The sequence below is a fragment of the Bubalus kerabau genome, chromosome 1 (assembly GCF_029407905.1).
Source record: "Bubalus kerabau isolate K-KA32 ecotype Philippines breed swamp buffalo chromosome 1, PCC_UOA_SB_1v2, whole genome shotgun sequence".
Classification (NCBI taxonomy): Eukaryota; Metazoa; Chordata; class Mammalia; order Artiodactyla; family Bovidae; genus Bubalus; species Bubalus kerabau.
In genome coordinates this window covers 95265942-95286556 of record NC_073624.1, presented here as the reverse complement: position 1 = coordinate 95286556, position 20615 = coordinate 95265942, and the positions used below count along the sequence as shown (strand labels likewise).

General features: G+C 50.7%; 1 protein-coding gene across 1 annotated transcript; it reads left to right on the top strand.

Annotated features, from left to right (window-relative positions):
• Window positions 1-6382: 6382 nt before the first annotated feature.
• Window positions 6383-14787, top strand: LOC129652069 (keratin, type II cytoskeletal 3-like). The gene is made up of 9 exons (XM_055580389.1): window positions 6383-7027; window positions 8778-8998; window positions 9882-9942; window positions 10711-10806; window positions 10988-11152; window positions 12229-12354; window positions 12936-13156; window positions 14089-14123; window positions 14468-14787. Exons 1-9 carry the CDS (start codon window positions 6383-6385, stop codon window positions 14785-14787), a joined length of 1890 nt encoding a protein of 629 aa, XP_055436364.1.
• The last annotated feature ends 5828 nt before the right edge of the window (window positions 14788-20615 follow it).

Below are 20615 nucleotides of genomic sequence, written 5' to 3'. Positions count from 1 at the left end.
TGGAAACATACATTACTATACCCAAAATAGATAGCCAACAGGAATTTACTGTATGACTCAGGGAACTCAAACTGGGGCTCTGTAACAACCTAGAGGGGTGGGGTGGGGAGGGAGGTCAAGAAGGAGGGTACATAGGTATACCTATGGCTGATTCATGGTGATGTTTGGCAGAAACCAACATAATACTGTAAAGCGATTACCCTTCAATTAAAAATAAATTAAAAAAAAAAAGAAAAAAAAGCTATCTAATTGTCTGATTTGCACTCAGCACTGAGGGCCACTGTCCACGGATTGAAGTCCCAAATTTGCAGCACAGAACAGAGATCATTACCATCAGTTTCAACCTACACATCCGGCTCTTTGTTATCACCTGTCCCCCTCCTCCATGTCTCCTGTTCTGCAAGCATGTGGGATCTCTCACCGACTCTCTCCCCTCACCAGCATTTGAAATATTTTCCTCTCTACGTGGGGGTATATTTCTCTTATTGTCCACCCACTGGGACCACTCCTCCTCATCCCTCAACACCCTACTCAAAATGACCTTCTCTCTGACATCTTCCATAGCCTTTATTCATTGTCTACTCATAACACTTTTTTGATCTGCTGTCAAAAATGCTGATCCCCAAAGTACTAATAAGGAGTTGTTTACATGACTGATCCCTTCCTTCAGTACAACTGGAAGCTTTTCCAGATCTTGGACCCTGTCTTGCATATCATTGTGTTCCTTATTGGGCAGCCTGGGACCAGCCATATGTAGGCATTTAACAGTGATTGCTGAGAGAATGAATGGATGTTTGGAGGGATGACTGAATGGATAGTGGCCCATGTTGGATTCCTTGGAGAGAATGAAGTCTTAAGGAGACAGAGTCTGGACACTCTTTCTGGGTCCTCTGAACACTGTGCCCCACCTTCACTTCCTGTTCTAATCTTCATGCCTTTTAGCAGAAGGCAGAATCAGTGGGTAGGTTGGGACAGAATCTACCTCCTGACTGCATCGGTCTTCAAACTCAGTTCATGCTTAATGCTTTTGTCATTTCCATTTGGGGTCACAAGTTGTATGAAAGTGCTTTGTCTATGAGTCACAGGAGGGTGTGTATCTCTAGGTGGTGCTTTTGCCCATTTGTCTGTCGAGTCAGATAAGTGAAAGGGTTTTAAAAAGTTGAAGACACTCCACAAATGTCAGATACTGTTAAGTGTTGGCATGTATGCCTATAAGGCTGTGGCTTGGCTTTTACAGGGAACCAAGAACTTCCTGAGTTGTACAAAGCTGGCTGGGTGCTGGGGGACAGAGGACTGCCTCAGGTATGAGGCCTGCCCTCCAAGGGCTTTCACACTGGTTTAAGGGAGGGAAGATGCTCTCATGTGACTTATGGATGTGGTAGGGGCAACAGGCGTCCCAGGTGGTTTAGGACAGAAGAAGCCGAGGGGCCAGACTGGTCATATGAGGCTTTGTGGTGGGGCTGGGCTGCTCCTAAATGATACATCAGGGTGTAAAGGGAAGGGGAGGGGGCTTTAAGTCTGAGGACTCTTCACTATCCCTAGGACCGAGGGAGAGTGGGTGAGAGGAGGTCAGGATAGTGCCGGGTCAGAGAGGTGCTCAGGAAGTGGTGGCTGGGTGTGGGTGAGGGGGGCGGGCTCACACTAGGGCCTCAGGCAGAGGATGAGGGAGGCAACGGTAGCAGCTCTGAGCTGCTTAGAGTCTCAGTGGTCCATGGCTCCAGGGTGGGGTCCACCAGTTTGCAAAATCTGGCCCATGGGCCTGACCAAGAAGGAGGGGGCTAGCTCAGCACAAATTGTCACTTCTGCGGGGGAAATAACGCAAAGCGCCCTCCTGGGGACCATCCCTGGACAAGTGTGTGGTGGTCTTTGTGACTCTTCTCCCCATTCCATGCTCTGGTTTTACCTGCCATTTCCAGAATGTGATCAAATCCCATCAGCTGTTCAGAGTCAGGGCTTGCTCCATGCACTGAGCTCTGGGCAGGAACAGACACAGAACACCCTGTGGGGCCACAGGCATGGCCTCCAGATTGGGACAGAACTGAGCCGGAGGCTTGGCTTTGCACCTGTGGTCTTGGACAAGTTACTTAATTTCCAGGCCCCAGTTTTCCTCATCTGTAAAATGGAGCTACAAATCTTCCCTATAGGATTGCAATGAGGGTCAAGTGGGGAGAAGTCTGTAGAGTGCTAATTATGGAGCCTGCCACCCGGCCAGCACCCTCATGACTTGCTTTTCTACTATTAGAACCCCCTGAGTCAACACAGGACTCCTGCTCTTCAGTTTATAAAGCCCTTTACTGTACTTAACTCACCTCCCATCCTCTCTGCTCAATCAGGAGAGCAGACGTGTATCAGCTCTATTTCATGACTGGCTAACTGGAGGCCCAGACGGGTCTGGAGCCTGGGGCTTGGGCCTCCTGCTTCTGGCCAGAGGGGCCTCCCATGGCATCGCTCTGACAGACTCCTGGGTGGGAGAGTCTGGGCACCGTGAGGAAGCCATCCTGTCCCTCCTGGCCCTCTCCTTCAGGACGGAGCTAAGTTTAAGACTACATCTGCTGGGCCTTAGACTTTTTTTCCTGAGCTCCAGATGCCACAGGGCTGGCCCCTCCCTGGGGAGACTTGGCTCAAAGCTCAGCGTCGAGGAACAGTTCCTTGTGGAGCAGCATGCCCTCCGACTGCAGACTTTAGGGCCAATTCTATCCAGGAACCATCCACCCCGCCCTTCCTTCCAGGCCTCCCGGCCCAGGGTCCCCCATCTTGGTGCAGCCCCATCTCCTTCTCCCTCTTTGGCTTTTTCCCACCTGCTGTCCTTGGCCCAGCTGCTGTGCCCTGTGTTGCCAAGCCTGTCCTTAGCCCTGAGCACCCACATCTGAGTGCACTGGTCCCCAGAGAAGCTGGGGCTGCCTGTGGGCAGGAGCAATACCTCCTCCTCCTCCCTAGTTCTCCCAGAGAGGGCCCAGCTTCCCCGGAGCAGAGGCAGCCTTGGTCAGGGCGCCGTCCTGGGAGGCACAGCCATGACCACGGAGAGGAGGTGGTGCAGGGTCCCGTGCCTCCCCTGGGACCCCTGTGCCCTCACCTCCTAGAAAGCCCCACCTACTGCTTTCAGCGGTGGCACCTCCCTGCCAGTAGCACACCATTTCTCTCCCTAAGAGGTGTCAGAGGAGAGCGGCTGGGTCTTTATAGTCTGTGGGTGTGGGGGATTAGAGTGGGATTTGTCAGGAATAAGAGATTTGGGCTGGGCCCTCATTAGAGTCCCAGGCTTCCACTTCAAGCTCTTTGGACTTTGTTCTCGACGTTTGAAATGCAAACTGACTTCTCAGCATATTCAAACTTGGCCCTGGCATTGGCAGCTGCCAAGGGGTGGAAATCAGCTAATTGTTCTGAAGAATTTCTCTGTGATAGCACTGAAAACCACGCAGGTGAGACAGGAAGACAGTGCGGGACATTTCCTCATTCATTCTCAGGGTCTCTTTGGATGCGGGCATCAGCCACACTTGAGTCCAAAACATTTTTTGGATTTTGGAGTCAGGATCCACCTCACGGGTCAGCAATGAGAGTGGCTTTATGTGCTGTGTTGTAAATGCCCCGTCTCCCAACCCAGTCACCAGGCCACCCTCCCCACTCTCACCAGGTGGACTATCCTTCATGGATGTCAGCGGGCTGAGATGGCGGTGGCCACGACACTGGGGCACTGCCTGCTGCTGCCCCTTCCTCCTGCCCCCATCCTCCTCTGAACCCTGGGCTTCAGTGGGTTTCATGGATCCCTTGCTCAGGTGTGCCACCGTCCTTGTTTGGAAGAGGAGGCTGAGCAGCAGAGAGAAGACGCGGGTGGCAGCTGAGTCAGGGTAGGACCCGGGCTGCCTAACTCCCAGCCTGTGCCTTTGTTTGGACCCAGTTGCTGTATCTTGGTTTCTCAGATTAGTGAGATGCTTTGGGCAAGAATCAGGGCCATGAGGGAATGAGGCAGGCAACGAGGTTTAGAAGACAAAGCAGGGAATGCCCATTTGTGACATCAAGGGCTTCATAGGGAAGAGACTGCTGGGCAGGGAACCATGTTGAGAGCGTGTGTCTGCGTGTATGTGAGAGATTCTGTGAGTGTGTACACATGTATGTGTGGTTACTGTGAATGCACAGTACATGTTGTGTTTTGGTCCTGTGTGTGTATGTGTGTGTGCATGCATGTATGTAGAAAGTCCGGTAGTCTGAGGACACTGAATTCTGTGATCCAAGCAGACCTCGATCATACAGAACCTCCACTTGCCACCCTGTCCGAGGCCACTTGACTTGAGGGTCTTTGTGTGCTTGAAGAAACAGGAGCAGAGTTCCTGGAACTAAGGTTTCATGGGTCACTGGTTTAAACTGGCTCGATTCCCAGTGAGCTTGTAGGGGAGCGATTACCCTGCACTCTTGGTTGAGAGCACATATGCTGAGCAGCCAGAAGGTGAGGGGTAAACGAAGGGGCTGGGTGAGATAAATGAGGGGGGATTCCTGGAGGAGCAGGTATCTGGGGACAAAGGAGGCCAAATTAGAAGAGGAAAGAGAAGTCTCCTTTCTCTTTCTCTTTAAGTAAAGACATTTTCTGGAGTACCTGGAGGTCAGCTTTCAGCCTTGGAGTAATTAAGACTGGTCTTTGCTGCTGAAGGGCAACGGGAGGTAAATGTTGTAACTGATTAAACATTCATACCACACATGATAAGTGATACGACAGTTTGCTTTTCTCATAACCATCCTCTCAACAACCTTAAAAATAGCAATCATTCTTCTTTTTTAGAACCTTGGTGGTGACAAGAAGAGGGAAATTAGCAGATTAAACGATTTTTCTGTAGAATTCATGGATTTTAGTCAACAATGTGCCCTGGAAAAAGAGTCAGAGATAAGAGGCAAGAACCCAACAGGATAGTAGGAAGTACTGATGCTATGTCCCAAGAACTTGGAATACTGAGTCAAAAGATAGCTGAAACTTTTGTTTCTAATATGGAATAAAGAGTAATGCAAAGAATATTGGGGAAAAAAAATCTACAAGATCATGATGTGATTGGAAGTAATCAGCTCTATTGTATACATTGTGATGATAAATAAAAATATATTTTAGAAAACTGATGATGGAAAGAGCCTTCACTTTCCTATGGTCTGAGTCAAGTTAAATGGACCCTGCCCAGCTGCAGGTGGATGTAGTTTATAGCCATCCAGGGAGCCACTCAAGCTTCCTAGGTGGTGTAGATGGTGTATCTTAGGGGAGCCGAGAGGAGAAATGAGAAATCCTGGATTCATTTCTCTAATGTGAGCTTGGAATAGGAAAGGTTGGCAGTCTCTCTAACCTGGACCGGGTAGTCTGCACACTCTTCCTTCCTGGATTAGTCTTCCTCCAGCTTTCCTTTCCCCACAGGCCCCCCTCCCTGTCTGTTGCCTTCCTCAAAGTCCTCGGCTATGGTCTGTGTGTGCGTGTGTTCTTAGGCGCTTCAGTCATGTCCAACTCTTTGTGACACTATGGACCATAGCCTACCAGACTCCTTTGTCCATGGGATTCTCCAGGTATCAATACCAGAGTGCATTGCCATGCCTCCTCTAGGGGAGCTTCCAGACCCAGGGATCAACCCCCGTCTCCTGCGTTTCCTGCACTGCAGGCAGATTCTTTACCGCTGAGCCACCGGGGAAGCCCTGGCTGTGGTCTGTGCTTCCTTTCAGTCCACTGTATATCCCTCTGTTTCTTGGCCTGAGCCCCCTGCACCCTATTTTCCCAGCTCCCCAACCAGCTCTCCATCCAAGGCCCACACGGTCAAGAACACATCCTGCTGTGTGATTCGGATGTGTACCTTTTCCTGCCTGGATGGCAAAAGCCCCAGAGGGATGCTATACCTTCTCTCACTCTTCCATTTTCCATTTCCTCATCCTCCTTCTCCTTCCCAGCCCTCCCTCTTCTTCTCCCTTCTTCCCCTAGGTCCTCACTGAGGCTCTGAACCCATCCTGTAAACTTCTGAGGCTTGATGGGCTGGCAGAGTGGCCATGGGGACACAGGGGAGGTACGGAAACGCTGACTTGTCACTCCCAGGATGGGAGGGTAAGTCTCTCGGGGATTAGGGCTGTGTCCAGCCCTGCAGAATGGCCCCTCTCCCAACTTAAGCTTCCTTCAGATGAGTAACCCTGGGGAGACAAAGCAATTTGGAAATTTGGGGTGATTACCAAGGTGTGTTTTGAGTTTCGGACTTGACCTCTTTCTGCCAGGCAAACCAAAGCTGATAATACCTCAATTAATTGGTTGGCACCACCAGCCAGCCAAGCTCCCAGTCCTATATAAGCGCCACCTCTGGCCCAGAGGTTCAGAAGGTCTCTGAGTTTCCGCCAACCTCCTGGTCCGCTCTCCTTTTGGAATACCTTGCCGTCCACCATGAGTCGTCAGGCCGGCTACAGCCAGCAGTCCTGCAGGGCTTCCAGCGGGAGTCGCCAGCAGGGCTTCAGTGGGCGCTCAGCCGTGGTGTCGGGCCAGAGCCGGGTCACCTCCTCCAAGTCCTCCTTGGCCTCCCGCTCAGGCGGGGGTGGCGCTGGATCTGCCGCCTGTGCCCTGATGGGAGGAGGCTTCGGCAGCCGGAGTCTCTACAACCTGGGGGGGAACAAGAAGATCTCCATCAGCGTGGCTGGAGGCAGCATCCGGGCTGGAGGGTTTGGGAGCACCAGCGGGGGATATTCAGGGGGCTGTGGTTTTGGAGGTGGTGGAAGAGGGATGGGCGGGGGCTTTGGTGGAAGAGCTGGGGGCTTTGGAGGGGGAGTTGGTGGCTTTGGAGGAGGGGCTGGTGGCTTTGGTGGCCCTGGTGGCTTTGGTGGTCCTGGTGGTTTTGGAGGACCCCATGGCTTTGGTGGCCCTGGTGGTTTTGGCCCAGGTGGCTTCCCTGGGGGAATCCAGGAAGTGACTGTCAACCAGAGCCTCCTGCAGCCCCTCAATGTGGAGATTGACCCCCAGATTGGGCAAGTAAAGACTCAGGAGCGGGAGCAGATCAAGACCCTCAACAACAAGTTCGCCTCCTTCATTGACAAGGTGAGCCCAGCTTGGGACAGCTGGACAGTGAGAAAGTTTGTCCTAATGAGCTTGGCCCCCTCTTCTCTTTTCCTTTTGCAACCAAGGAAGGACTTGCAGGTTCATCCTCTACCTCCATCCCCCAGGGGCGGGCCTGCTAAGGGAGTGGTAGATGATGAAAAGATCTCGGGCCCCTCACTGGATGGAGCCACCGCTGTTTCTTCAAGTCGCGTCACCGCAGCTCTGTGCGGTGCCTGGCGCTGCCGAGGCTGTTGCCACCATGGGTGTCCCTCACTGTCGCCTTCTGCACTCCTCCTCCATCTCAGGAAGACTGTGAATTGCTCCTCTTTGAAAGAGAGACCAACTCTGCCAAGGCTGGATATTTACCTGAGTGATGAATTAATCTACTGTCAGCCTAAGGAGAGGGATGCAGAGTGTTTTTTGGGGGTGGGAGGGGGAAAGGGTAAGGGGTACCTCCTCCTGGATTCTCATAGGAAGGTTTCGGCGTGAAGAGCTGTGAACGTTAGGCCACTGACCTTGGTATATGCATGTCTGTGTGTAGGCGAGGTTGAAGCGAGATTTTACCGGGCTTTCTGTGCTCTGACTACCCCATGTCTTAGTGGGGACACTATGACGATAGTTGTGGATACTAGTGAGTATCCAGGCTTGATGAGCTGCTAACTGAGGGTTTCAGCAGTACTGCTGAGTATGAGGTATTGCGATCTCTTTGTGACCATGGGATAGTATCAGGTCTTAAAGAAAGGGTTTGTAGGGACTCGTTGGGGGTCCTCTCACCATACGTAAGAGGCTTGGGCAAAGCTGAAGATGAAGTTGATCTTAACACTGGAATATCAGACTTTGCAGAGGGGAAGCTCTTCAAAGCTTAGTAACCCACTAGTTCCTGGTAGACACCTGGGTGTCCAGATAAATTTTTCACAGAGAGGTAGAAAGTGATGTGAAAATACTGTTCTCCACAGAAGGTGGAGAACTGTCCAAGACCTTCTCAGCAAGATCTCTTATCACCTTTGAAGGGGGATTCTCAGGTCCTGGGGTCCTGAGTGGCCAGCATAAGGCATGGCACATGCCTGGTGCTTTGCAAATGTTTGTTGAATGGTCAATTGATTGATATTTAGTCCATTGTTTATACAGTTGGCTTTGACCTTGTGTACAGAAACGTTTTGCAGTAAATGAAAGTTTGAGACATCTTCAGCTAGTGGTTCAATTTAAATGCAACTGAGCCCTACATTTAACCAGGCTCGGCAGCAAAGGCCCATCCTCGGTGCACCTGGGCCATTGTTCCTAGGACTAGGGCAGCCCAAGAGCCATTTCTCTATGGTTTTCTCTATTTCTCACCTTAGTACAGGGCACCCAGACATACTGTAAACCTCTTCCTGGAAACTACATCTGCTGTAAGCTCTCAAATCTCCTGCTATTTATTGAGTACTAACTGATTGAGGAATGAATGGATGAATGAATGATACAGTGGGAAGATCATCCAGTCTGGGTATCAAGAAACCTCAGTTTTGGCTTGTTACTAGCTTGTAGTGTCACCTTGGTTACTCTGGGACTCAGTTTCCTTATCTGCACAGCAGGCCTCTGCCTCCGTTGTAGGTCACTGATGCTGCTATCCACATGGGGTTAGTACCGAACTATTGTAGCAGGCAAAATGCAACCCAGGGAGATCCCTGGCAACTTTGTTTCTAGGAAAGTCAACCAAGACTGGAGTTGGCTGCAGACTGCTCCCTGATGTCCTTTTCCTATTGGATGGCAGGTGCGGTTCCTGGAGCAGCAGAACAAGGTCCTGGAGACCAAGTGGAGCCTCCTACAGGAGCAGGGATCGGGCACTAACACTAACAACTGGAACCTGGAGCCTTTTTTCAAGAACTACATCAGCAGCCTCAGGGCCTTTCTGGATGGTCTGCATGTTGAGAAGGACAAGCTGCATGAGGAGCTGAGGAGCATGGAGGGGATGGTGGAGGACTTCAAGAAGAGGTGTGTGCTGCTCAGTTCCTGGGGCAGGGGGTGGGGCAGGGTGGGTTGGAGGGTGGGAGGGGCCAGCTCTGTTCCAGCTGGCTACACGCTGGGCGGGATTTACCCCCACCTTCTCTGACTTTCAAGATCCCAGTCTTTAAAATAATGGCTCATGGTTTATTTGGGGCAGAAACTCTTAAGAATTTAATGAAAGGGTGTATCCATGTAAGTTTGGTGGGGGTGTTCCAAGACACTCTGAAGTTCATTCACAAACCACGTAGACTCAGACAACACCCTCCATCCTCCCTGGACTAGATCATCTCCAAATTCCCCTCCAAATATGAGGTGTATTTCCCTTGTCAATAGGCTTCTGAATGAGAGGCAGCTTACTTCAAAGTTAAGAGTACGGTCTCTGGGATCCGAGTGCCTTGGGCAAGGTCTATTCCACCACTTTCAGCTCTGTGAGCTTGGACTGACTCCTTAGCTTCTCTGTGCCTCAGTCTTCTCATCTGTAAAATGGAGACAGTGGTAGTCTTTATTCACTGTAGCGAGGCCTGAATGAGTTAACACGTGTCATTCACGGAATAAGACCCGGCACATTTGTAGTGCCATTCTGGATTTTCGTGAATTCAAGAAGTGCTTACCAAGAGCCCATAGGGCTACCATACTTGCTGAACATAGAGCCGGTTCCAGGCCCTACCCTCTGAGCGCACATAGTGCTCAGTGAAGCCTGTAGAAAAACCAGGTCTCACCTGAACCTGGGAGGCGATGGACTGCAAGGGCACAGGCCTTGAGCTAAAGGGCAGGACAAGAAGCCCTGAGTCTGCGGTACTTACGGTAAGTGCTCTGAGGCCATGGTGACCTCCTGGGGAAGATGGGCCAGAAAGTACCTCTTTTCTCATAGATATGAAGAGGAGATCAACAAGCGCACTGCGGCAGAGAATGACTTCGTTGTCTTGAAGAAGGTGAAGGGTCTTTCCCCCACCTCCCACCCCAGAGCCCCACTGAATAGGGTGCTATGAGGTTGAGGGGAGAAAAAGTCCAGTCCTCTTATTTTGAGGGTCTCCTTCAGGCCATGTAGGGAGGGAGGGCCATGGAGGGAGCCAGGGAGCCCCTCCACCCTAGCAAGCTGGGAGGGGCATCTGAGGGCCTGGCTGCTCCCCTCCTGGGAGGAGGGTCCAAAGGGTTCACCAGACTTTGCCATGTGGCTCCCTCCTGATGGGCCTGTGGGTCTATGAATCCCACTAGATCTTGAGTTGTGATCAGAAAGTGGATGAAGAGAAGGAATATATATTAGTATATATATTCCTCCCCCCTACCACAGGAGTGTATTCCCAGGAGCAATTTAAAGAGAGCCTTTGGAAAAAAAAAGAGAGAACCTTTGAGTGTTGCTGATTTAGATTCTCCCCCAGACCCTCTTCACAAATTCTCCTCACCCAGTCTCAGTGTAATGGCCCCAGCCCAGCCCTTGCTCTTCTTTTTACCCTCACAGCCTCTTTGGCTGTTTTCTGAGAAGGGTCCTCCAGCCCAGCCTGTAAGGCAGCCTATTTGGTCATGTTAGGCCAGGTCTGCCTGTGTCCAGATGGGCGTCTCATTTCCCCTGAGTTGGAGCTCCAGGAGGGGTGGGTGGCGGGGCAGGCCCCTGTGACCCCTTTGCCCCGCTCCCTCCCTCAGTGCCCAGGACTGGGCTAAGCCCACAGGTCAGAGGGGACCATGACTGAATTCTTTCCCAGGACATTGATGCTGCCTACATGACCAAAGTGGAACTGGAGGCCAAGGTGGACAGTGTGACAGATGAGATCAACTTCTTGAAGGCCCTCCATGATGCCGTAAGTCTGCCCCTCACCCACCTGCCTCTTGTCTCCTAGAGAAAAAGTTTCATCTCTCTGTCTTTCTGACAAAAGTGACACCTTCTCACCTGTCTCAGTTGGTTCAGAGCCCTCCCTCCTGAGCTGGTGGCTTGCGTTCCCTGGTGAGCTCAGGAGGGGTCATGTCTGCCTGGCCCTGCAGGAGCTGTCCCAGATGCAGTCAGACATGGGTGACACGTCTGTGGTCCTGTCCATGGACAACAACCGCTGCCTGGACCTGGACAGCATCATCGCTGAGGTCCGCGCCCAGTACGAGGCCATCGCCCAGAGGAGCAAGGCTGAGGCTGAGGCTCTGTACCAGTCCAAGGTGGGTAACACCATCACGTCTCCCCAGGAGGGCCGAGTCTGCTCCAGAGTCATTCTTCTCTGCATTTCCAGCATGGTGGCTCCTCTCCCTCCTACTAGGCTGGTTTGCTACCAGACATCTCCCTTCCTAATCAGAGAGCTCTGACATTGCTCTAACCTGGGGCTTCTCAACTGGGGTGGGGGGAAGCTATGCTTTTCCCCCAGGAGGCACGTGGCAATGTGTGAAGACAGGTTTGAACGTCACACCTAGGGGTGGGGGTGGGGTGCTACTGGAGTCTGGAAGGTAGAGGCCAGAGATGCTGTTAAACATTCTACAATGCATGAGATACCATTCTCCCACCAAACAAAAAATTACTCTGTCTGAAATGTCACTAGTGCCAAGCTTGAGAAATCCTTAACCTAAAGCTCTCTGGCTGCATATCTTTTATTGTTGGAGACACTTCCATTTTGCTCGCACCCAGTTGGGCCCTGTTGTGCTTGCTTCTGATCTGATCACACTGAGGGGTTGAAGCCAGTGTCTGCAAGGAATCGGGGGGAGAGCAAGGGAGACGGAGCAAAGTTAGAGGACGGGGGAATTCTGTACACATTTATCCCATCCCCAAATCTGCATGGGGCCTACCCTAGCCCTTAAGCATCAGACTCTTCTGAGTTTTCTGCCCCAGAAGGATAGCCTGCTGGGTAAGAGATGGCTCCAGCATGAGATGTTTGCATTCATGCTCCAGCCCTCTTACTTGACACCTCGGAGAGTTTAGTCATGGTACTCAAGCAATCTGTGTCTCAGTTCTCCCATTCATAAGATAGGGATAATAATGCCTTCCTCACCAGGGAGCTGTGAGGTTCTATGAGGTAAAGCACAGGGCTTGGGGCAAAGTAAAAGCTCAAAAAAATCCCAGCAGCGACTGTGCTGGAAGACGTGTCCCTGACACAGAGGACAGAGCACCTGATTCCTCCAGTGGGTGACCTTGCACAGGCCCTAACTCTGTTTTTGTTTTCCTGTTTGTGATACAGAAGGGTTGGAGTAGGGGACCATAGTAGGCCCTGCTGGCCTTTTGAATGTGTGACTCTTTTCGGATACAGTTGGGTGAGTTGCAGACCACAGCCGGCATGCATGGGGACGACCTGAAGAGTATCAAGAGTGAGATCATGGAGCTCAACCGGATGATCCAGAAGCTGCGGGCTGAGATTGAGAGCATCAAGAAGCAGGTGGGAAGGAGGAAGGAGCACTCACCTGAGACTGTGGGCTGACGCCTGCACCATAAGCTTAGGGCTCAGCACTCACGTCCCAGCCCCTTGCATGCTAAAATTGATGGGGCGTGCTTCTGGGCTGTGTCTAATGGACCCAGATCCTGCCTGCTTGGAGACTGGAGGCTGATGTGGACCAGAAATGTTGAGTTCAGACATAATTAGGGAGGCTGGGGAAAGAAGCTGTATGAAGACCAAATTAGGAGAACAGTCAAGGTAGCTCACATCAACATGGATTAGGACAGAAAGACAATTCTTTGGATAATTCAAGAAGACTTCCTGGAGGAGGAGGGCTTTCAGGAGATGCTTAGACTCTTACCATGAGAGAGAAGAGAGGTATAGGAGGAGTCTGACTCCTGAGCTGTTAATCCCATTCCTTGAGGCACTAGGATTTCGACTGCAGCCCAGGCTTCATCTTCTTGGGTTTTAGTTTCCTCATTTGTCCAACATGAGGTGATCCATGTGTAAGCGCCAAGCATACAGGCAGGCTCTCAGTGAATCCACTTGAACCTAAATTGGACTTCCGGTCGCCCCCAACCCAGAATGCCAACCTGCAGACAGCCATTGCTGTTGCAGAGCAGCGCGGGGAAGTGGCCCTCAAGGATGCCAATGCCAAGCTTCAGGACCTCAAGGCTGCCCTGCAGCAGGCCAAGGAGGACCTGGCCCGGCTGCTGAAGGAGTACCAAGAGCTGATGAATGTCAAGCTGGCCCTTGACATTGAGATCGCCACCTACCGGACCCTCCTGGAGGGCGAGGAGTGCAGGTTAGTTGGAATCCCTCTGGTTTCCAGGAGGCTGAGACGTCTGGTGGCTTTGCTGCCTGAGCATGCTCATGTGGACTGCTGGAGATGGTGGTAGCCCTCAGCGGGCCCATTCCACCCCCACCCCACTCCTGCCCCTGCCCCTTTAAGGGTTTTGAGATGCTGCCAATCCTCCAGGAGAACTGTGCTTTCTATGCAATAGTGACACCACCAGAAACTTATCTTGGGCAGATTTTCTCATCTTTCATGTCTCATATTTTAGCTGTAAAATACATGTCTGAAAAAGAGGAGGACTCATAGGCATAAGGGCTTCCCTGGTAGCTCAGCTGGTAAAGAATCTGCCTGCAATGCAGGAGGCCCCAGTTCGATTCCTGGGTCCGGAAGATGCCCTGGAGAATGGATAGATTACCCACTCCAGTATTCTGGCCTGGAGAATTCCACGGACTGTATAGTCCATGGGATCACAAAGAGTCAGACACGACTGAGAGACTTTCTCTTTCACAGGCATAAATACTATTTCTAGGTTATTTCTTTATTATTTAAGGCCTTAATAGTAGGTTTCTGAAGAGTGGGTTCCTGTAGGCTGGCACTTGGTTATAGGGCTCTGGCCTTTAAAGGGACAGATATAAACATTATTAACTATATAGGCCCCTGAGGAGCAGGAAGAGTGAGGGTAGACACAGGAATGACCCTCTGCTCTGATCCTCTTAAAGGTAATGTTAGTGGGAAAGGGTAACAATTTAAGCCCAACTTTACCCAACAGGAGGAGGAATGCATGTCATGGCATTTTGAGCACCTATTTCTTACAGTCAGCATCAGTCAGGAAGGAGGTAGGGGGACCAAGGCTTTCACTGTTATTGACCTCAGCAAGGTGTATTTAAGGAAAGGAGGCTCCGGCACAGATGCTAATACGGAGGTCTGATCTTCCCCAACAGGATGTCTGGGGAGTGCCAGAGTTCTGTGAGCATCGGTGAGTACCGGGTTCCTTCTCAGGAAAGGGGCTGGATGCTTTGGGATAATGTTTCTCAAACCGAGGTGGGGGAGGGGCGGGGGGCGCGGGTCCTGGGGGCCAGCGCTGGTGGGCTGCACCATTTGCAGGCTGGGAAGAGCCTGTAGGGTGGCGGCGGGGGAGGCCAACCTCCCCTGCCCGGCCGTCTTGAAGCCTGACCTCACCCGACTCCGCCAAACCTTAGTGAGCGGTACCCAGGGGAAGAGCCGGTGGGCGGAGGGGATTGGCTCCCGGGCTGTGGGCGGGACTGGTGGGCGGGCTGGACCGGCCTCCCAGAAGCTGGCTGACCCCAATGCTCTTTGCAGAGATGGTTCACAACACCAGCAGCAGCAGCAGTGGCGGCAGCGGCGCCCTGGGAGGAGGAGCTGGGGGTCGAGGAGGCCTGGGGAGCGGGGATCTGGGCAGCGGCGGTCTAGGCAGCGGGAGTCTGGGCAGCGGAGGCCGGGGCAGCAGGGCCAGCCGCGAGGGCCTGGGCTTGGACGGCAGTTCCGGCGGGGGCTCTGCTGTGCGCGGGGGCGTCTCCAATTCCGGGGGCTCGTGCGCCGTCAGCCGGGTTGGCGGTCGCAGCTCGGTCCGGGTCACACAAAGCTCCTCCCAGAGCCAGCGGTCCCACCACAAACTCTGAACGTTGTCTCGGACCCACCAGCCCCCTTCACCTGCCGGCACACTCTAGCTCTGTACGCCCTTTGATATACCCGTGGGACCCTTTCCCTACGTAGCTTCTGCGGCTGGCATCGCGGCCCAAAATTTCCTGGGAGGGGTTATCTGGCGGCAAAACCATCTACTCCCATAAGGCGGAGCCGCGGGGCAGTGCCCAGGGGCTGGGCTGTGTCACCGCCCCCGCACCGCAGGGCTCCCCACCCCAGCCCATGTTCCACTGTCCTATGGGAAAGCCCCAGCCAGCCCTGTGCACACCCGGCTACCCACCCTCTCTCGGCGGCCCCTCTCCCCCCAATCTCCTGCTGATGTTTTGGTTTCCCTCCAGCAGTACTTTTCCTTTCTTGACACCAATATATGTATGAATTTTCTGTTCTGTATCTTCAATAAACCGCATTTATTCAGACACAGTAGTAGACTTTTCCTTCTGGATTCTAAGGTCATTGGGTTTGATATCACCGCCGGTGGCTCACCGCAGTCTCTTTCCCACGCAGAGCTTGGCCTGAGCTTGAAGAGTTCCCAGGCGGGAGGGGCTGTGTCTTTTCTTCACTGAAGACTATGCATGACATATATCAACTTTCTTCACTGATCAGATTTTCAATTCATGAAAATTTCATTACCCTTGAAAAAAAGTTGTAGATTTGATTTCCTTGCTTTTGAGTCATTCCAGAAATGTCTGAAACTGTCCAGTCATTACAGCTCATCATAATTCAATTAGTTGCTGATAGTCATTTATTTTCAAAAGCAATTGTAAAAATTTGAGTGTTTTGTAACACAAAATTGCATATGTATTTTAACACGTTTGCTATGATGTGGTGAAAGTGAAAGCGTCAGTCTCTCAGTCGTGTTCAACTCTTTGCAACCCCATGGACTGTAGCCCGCCAGGCTCCTCTGTCCATGGAATTCTCCAGGAAAGAATACTGGAATGGTTTTCCATTCCCTTCTCCAGGTGATCTTCCTGAACCAGGGGTCGAACCCAGGTCTCTTGCATTGAAGGCGAATTCTTTACCATCTGAGCATGGAGCCTTCAAATATAAAGTTAGGAGAACTGTCAAAGACCTTGAATGGCCCTGTGACAGGTCACCCCTGACGCCTACCCCAGGTACAGCACAGAATCAAGGCAGACCCAGGAGGACTTGTGTAGAACACAGGTTCATTGCAGAGTCTGGGAGGTTCAACTCAAACCAGGGACATACAGGTAGACAAAGTGAGTGTATGCCTGAGTACCTTCTCTTTAAAGTGTGGTCCTCATCAGCATAGAAGACTGACAATGTTGGATAAACAGAAAGAGAGGGCACACCTCCTGGTGATTCCAGAAACTCTTTGCTAAGTAAACACACAGCTGCCAAATGCTCACTGCCTAAAAAAACACAACGTACAACCGCAGCTTTGACAGTGGATGTTCTAGCTCTGAAGTGAAAAGCTTACCTGCAATAGTCTGAGGCCGACAGAGAGAAGCCTGGCAACTGCCCATGGCATTCTGTGCTCCAAGGGGATGTAGCCTCACCTTTCAAAAGCAAACCCACTGTTGGGTACACACCCCCCAAGGCAGTGATGCAGTGTAACACACCTTTAGCCCAAGGACAGAAGAGATACTTTTGACTTGTTTCAAACAGATTAAAAACTTGCCATGTTCCTTTAAGTACATGATTAAAGAAAAACTTTCCTGTATCTTTTGTAGGCTTAACAATATATCACAGGGACTTCCCCTATGATCCAGGGGTTAAGGCTCAGAGCTTCCAATGCAGGTTCAATTTCTGGTTGGGGAACTAAGATCCCACATGCCATGCACTGTAGCCTAAAAAAAAAAAAAAAAAAAAAAAGCTGAATTTCTTTTAAAAACAAGACCAAACAAAAAACCACAATATATCACAGATACATGTTTTCCTGCTCACAATGACTTTCCCATTTGTTAAGGGAAGATGGATGGAAAATACAATTTGGTTAATGGGTATGTGTATATGTTGTGCAGCATCATAATAGTTGTGAAAATGGATGCTTTCTTATTTGCCAGCACTCTGGTAACAGATCTTAAAAAATTAACTCATTTAATTTTCACAGAGGCAGGCAGTGTTCTTCCTTCCACTTTACAAATGAGGATATGGAGGCAAGAAAGAGAAATGAACTTATCTCAGTTCAGTCACTCAGTCATGTCCAACTCTTTGTGACCCCATGAACCACAGCACGCCAGGCCTCCCTGTCCATCACCAACTCCCAGAGTCCACCCAAACCCACGTCCATCGAGTCGGTGATGCCATCTAACCATCTCATCCTCTGTCGTCCCCTTTTCCTCCTGCTCTCAATCTTTCCTAGCATCAGTGTCTTTTCAAATGAGTCAGCTCTTCGCATGAGGTGGCCAAAAGTATTGGAGTTTCAGCTTCAACATCAGTCCTACCAATGAACACCCAGGACTGATCTCCTTTAGGATGGACCGGTTGGATCTCCTTGCAGTCCAAGGGACTCTTAAGAGTCTTCTCCAACACTACAGTTCAAAAGCATCAATTCTTTGGTGCTCAGCTTTCTTTATAGTCTAATTCTCACATCCATACATGACCACTGGAAAAATCATAGCCTTGACTAGACGGACCTGTGTTGGCAAAGTAATGTCTCTGCTTTTTAATACGCTGTCTATGTTGGTCATAACTTTCCTTCCAAGGTATAAGCGTCTTTTAATTTCATGTCTGCGATCACCATTTGCAGTGATTTTGGAGCCCTGAAAAATAAAGTCTGACACTGTTTCCACTGTTTCCCCATGTATTTGCCATGAAGTGATGGGACCAGATGCCATGATCTTAGTTTTCTGAATGTTGAGCTTTAAGTTAACTTTTTCACTCTCCTCTTTCACTTTCATCAAGAGGCTCTTTAGTTCTTCTTCACTTTCTTGAGGGAGATAATTCAAACTCCAGCAGCCAAATGCCGAAGCTGCCCTAAACTGCCTCATGAAGCTGTAAGTACAGTGGTAAGACCCAGGCTTTGGAATCAGGCTGCCTGGGTGTGATCCATCCTAACTACTTGCAGTTTCCCATAAGTACCATATTTTCCTCAAGAACTTGGGATTCTGGTCCTCACCCCACCACTACCTGGCACTGAGACCTTGGGTCTTTCTTGTCTCTCAATCTGATCCAACATAGAATGGCATTCTCTGCCTAGACAACCCCTGTTTATGGCAGGAGCCTTTCTGTTTCTCTTGGAATTTAATCCATGTGTAACCAGCAGCCTTATTTCCCTTCAGGCCCACGTCTGCACAGATGCTTCTTCTCCCTCAGAGACAAGAGAAAGTTGCCAGCTTTACAAATGGGTGTATACATAGTCGAGACTTCCAGCATGTTGGATGGAGGAGTTAATTTGCCTGGAAAAATATTATCTCTGGACCTTGGCCAAGAGAATGTACAGGGCTGCTCTGAGACCTTGTGGGTGCTTCTGGCCCAAGAACACTTCTTAGATTTTATAAGAAAGAAAGACTGGTCCTTAGTTTCCAGGGCAGGGTGGCATTCTAGTCAAAAGGATGTCAGAAGTGGGGTCCTGGCTGATTTGGGGCTTCAGGAGGAGATTGAGGCCTTAGTTGCTGCCCCACTCACTCCAACCCAGAATCAGGAGAACACATGAGTGTTTTCGCATGCCTAGGTCCATCTTCCCATCCCTGCAGGAGGGCCTATTGGAGACTGAAGGTCAATTTCCCCATGGATCCCATCTCTCCCAGGCTTCAGGAGCCAAGAGGCTGCCAGGAATTTCTCCTAGGCCTCTGGTTGTTTTTTGGATTGGGAGGGAGGCTATTCAAGTTCTAGTTCCGGCTATCCCACCAACTTTCCCCTGTAGCCTTGACCAAGTCCTTTTCTTTCTTGTATTTCCTTCTCATAAAATTAAGGTGCTGGGCTGATGGTCTTGTCAACTGTCTAGGTCTGATACTCCACAGGCAGAATATTGGCCTGAGGGTGTGGGAAGCCCAGGCTAGGAATTTCAAATCCATCCTAGGGGCTGCTCTTCCTGATCCCTGTCACATTATTGCCTCCCTCTGGTGCTCAGGGTCCCTAAGCCTCTGATTTCTAGATTAAAGGCCCACATACCTACACTAGGACTATATCTCTCCCCTCTTCCCCAAGCAGGTGCTGGTATTGAAATTCTCCCTCTGCTTCTTTCTCTGCCTAAGGGGCCCTGCCTCTGTCCTCACGTCCTGCCCCACTTCCTTGCTGTCCTGTAATATCCCCCTCTGGACCTAGGAAATGCAGGGTGAGATGGGATGGTTTTGCAGGGGCTGCCTCAGCCAGTCACACCAGCAACTTCTCTTAAACCCTGCCTCCCACTGCTGCCAGAAGCTGTGATCTGCTAGCTGATAACTGCCCTGGGCCTCACCCTCTTGGCAGCCCTGGGTTTTAGTATCTGGGAGACAGGCAGGGCCAGCTGGAGCCCTCAACTGACTTCCTACTTTCCTTTTAAGGACAGCACTGATGGCAGGTGAGAAGAGATGTGGAGAGGAGGCGGGGAACCTGTCTCTCCAAAGACCCCACCTCTTCTGCAGTACCTGTGGGTTCTGGAGTAGGGGTGCTTGGGTTCAAATCTCCATTCCACCACTTTCATCTGTAAGTTCTCAGATAAGCTACTTGATCTCTCCAAGTCTCCTCTTTCCCATCTGTAAAGTGAGGGTAAGAATAAGAATACCTCCCTTATAACGTTGACGTACAGATTTCCTGAGATTATCCGCATTACAGAACCAGTGCAGTGCTTGGTCTATTGAAAGCCCTTGGTAAGAGGTTGACTATTAGTGCTCTGATCATTATTTTTTTGTCCTCGGACTGAATGGAATCTCAATATTCTCAATCATCCTTCTGCTTCCTCCAGGTCAATGGTTCCCAAATTTGTCTGCCCATTTAAACCACCTGGAATTTAAAAATTCCAAAGCCTACACTACCTCCCAAATGAGTGAACCGGTTATTATGGGTGGACACAGGCATCAGTGGTTTTTGAAGTTCCTCAGGTGATTCCAATGTGTAGCAAGTTTAGAAACCGTTGCTCTGTGCTGTCCAACCAATTGAAGGGTTTTTCTTTGGGGACAGCAATTTGTCCTAGAAACCTCATCCAGCATCTAACAGTTTCCCTAGGTCAGTCTTCCGGACAAGCAAAATCTCTCTTGTTTAACTTTAAGCCAGTTTTCTTTTGTGCTGAGGGAGTAGAATGGTTTTCAGCCTACACCAAAGACTCAGTAATACTCGCTGAGCTCCCCTTGCCTCAGCCCTTCAAGGGAGTGACAGTAGCTCAGCAGGGCTCAGCCAGCTCTCAGGAGTTAGACGGGGGTGTTGGCACTGGATGCTGGCAGCTAGTCACAGCTAGAGACCCAAGGGGTTTTCTAAAGTTTGCTTTCTTGGGGGTTCCTCTTCTATTTCATCACAATTGACCAAGTACCCATGTTCAGTATGGGAGTAAACATAACCCTGAGCTTCCTGTTTAGTTGGCGGTAGAGACACCCACGAAAGCTTTAATTATGGGCATTCTTCATATTAAGAGTTGAAAGTGAGGGATGCAAAAAGCATCACAGCAGGTGACAAGTTGGCTCATGTGGTCTAGAGCCTTCAGGAAAGGCTATGTGGAGGTGAGCAGGCAGGGGTACCCGAACCCACTTGTATGACTCTGTGGAGTTTTTATATTTGATCTCAGTTATTCCTTACAGTCACCCTGTGAAGCTAGGGTGATTATCCTTATTTTGCAGACTAGGAAACTGAGGCTCAAGGAGCTATGTGTCCAAGTCATGGGACCAGGAGTGGGCAGAGGCAGGCTGGATTTTGAGATGCCCAACCCAAGGAT

Excerpts from the sequence above, each read along its gene's own strand:
- LOC129652069 (XM_055580389.1), top strand. The coding sequence starts at position 6,383 with ATGAGTCGTCAGGCCGGCTACAGCCAGCAGTCCTGCAGGGCTTCCAGC. Across the intron at positions 7,028-8,777 it reads TCGCCTCCTTCATTGACAAG|GTGCGGTTCCTGGAGCAGCA; the intron begins GTGAGCCCAGCT and ends ATTGGATGGCAG. Across the intron at positions 14,124-14,467 it reads CCAGAGTTCTGTGAGCATCG|AGATGGTTCACAACACCAGC; the intron begins GTGAGTACCGGG and ends TGCTCTTTGCAG.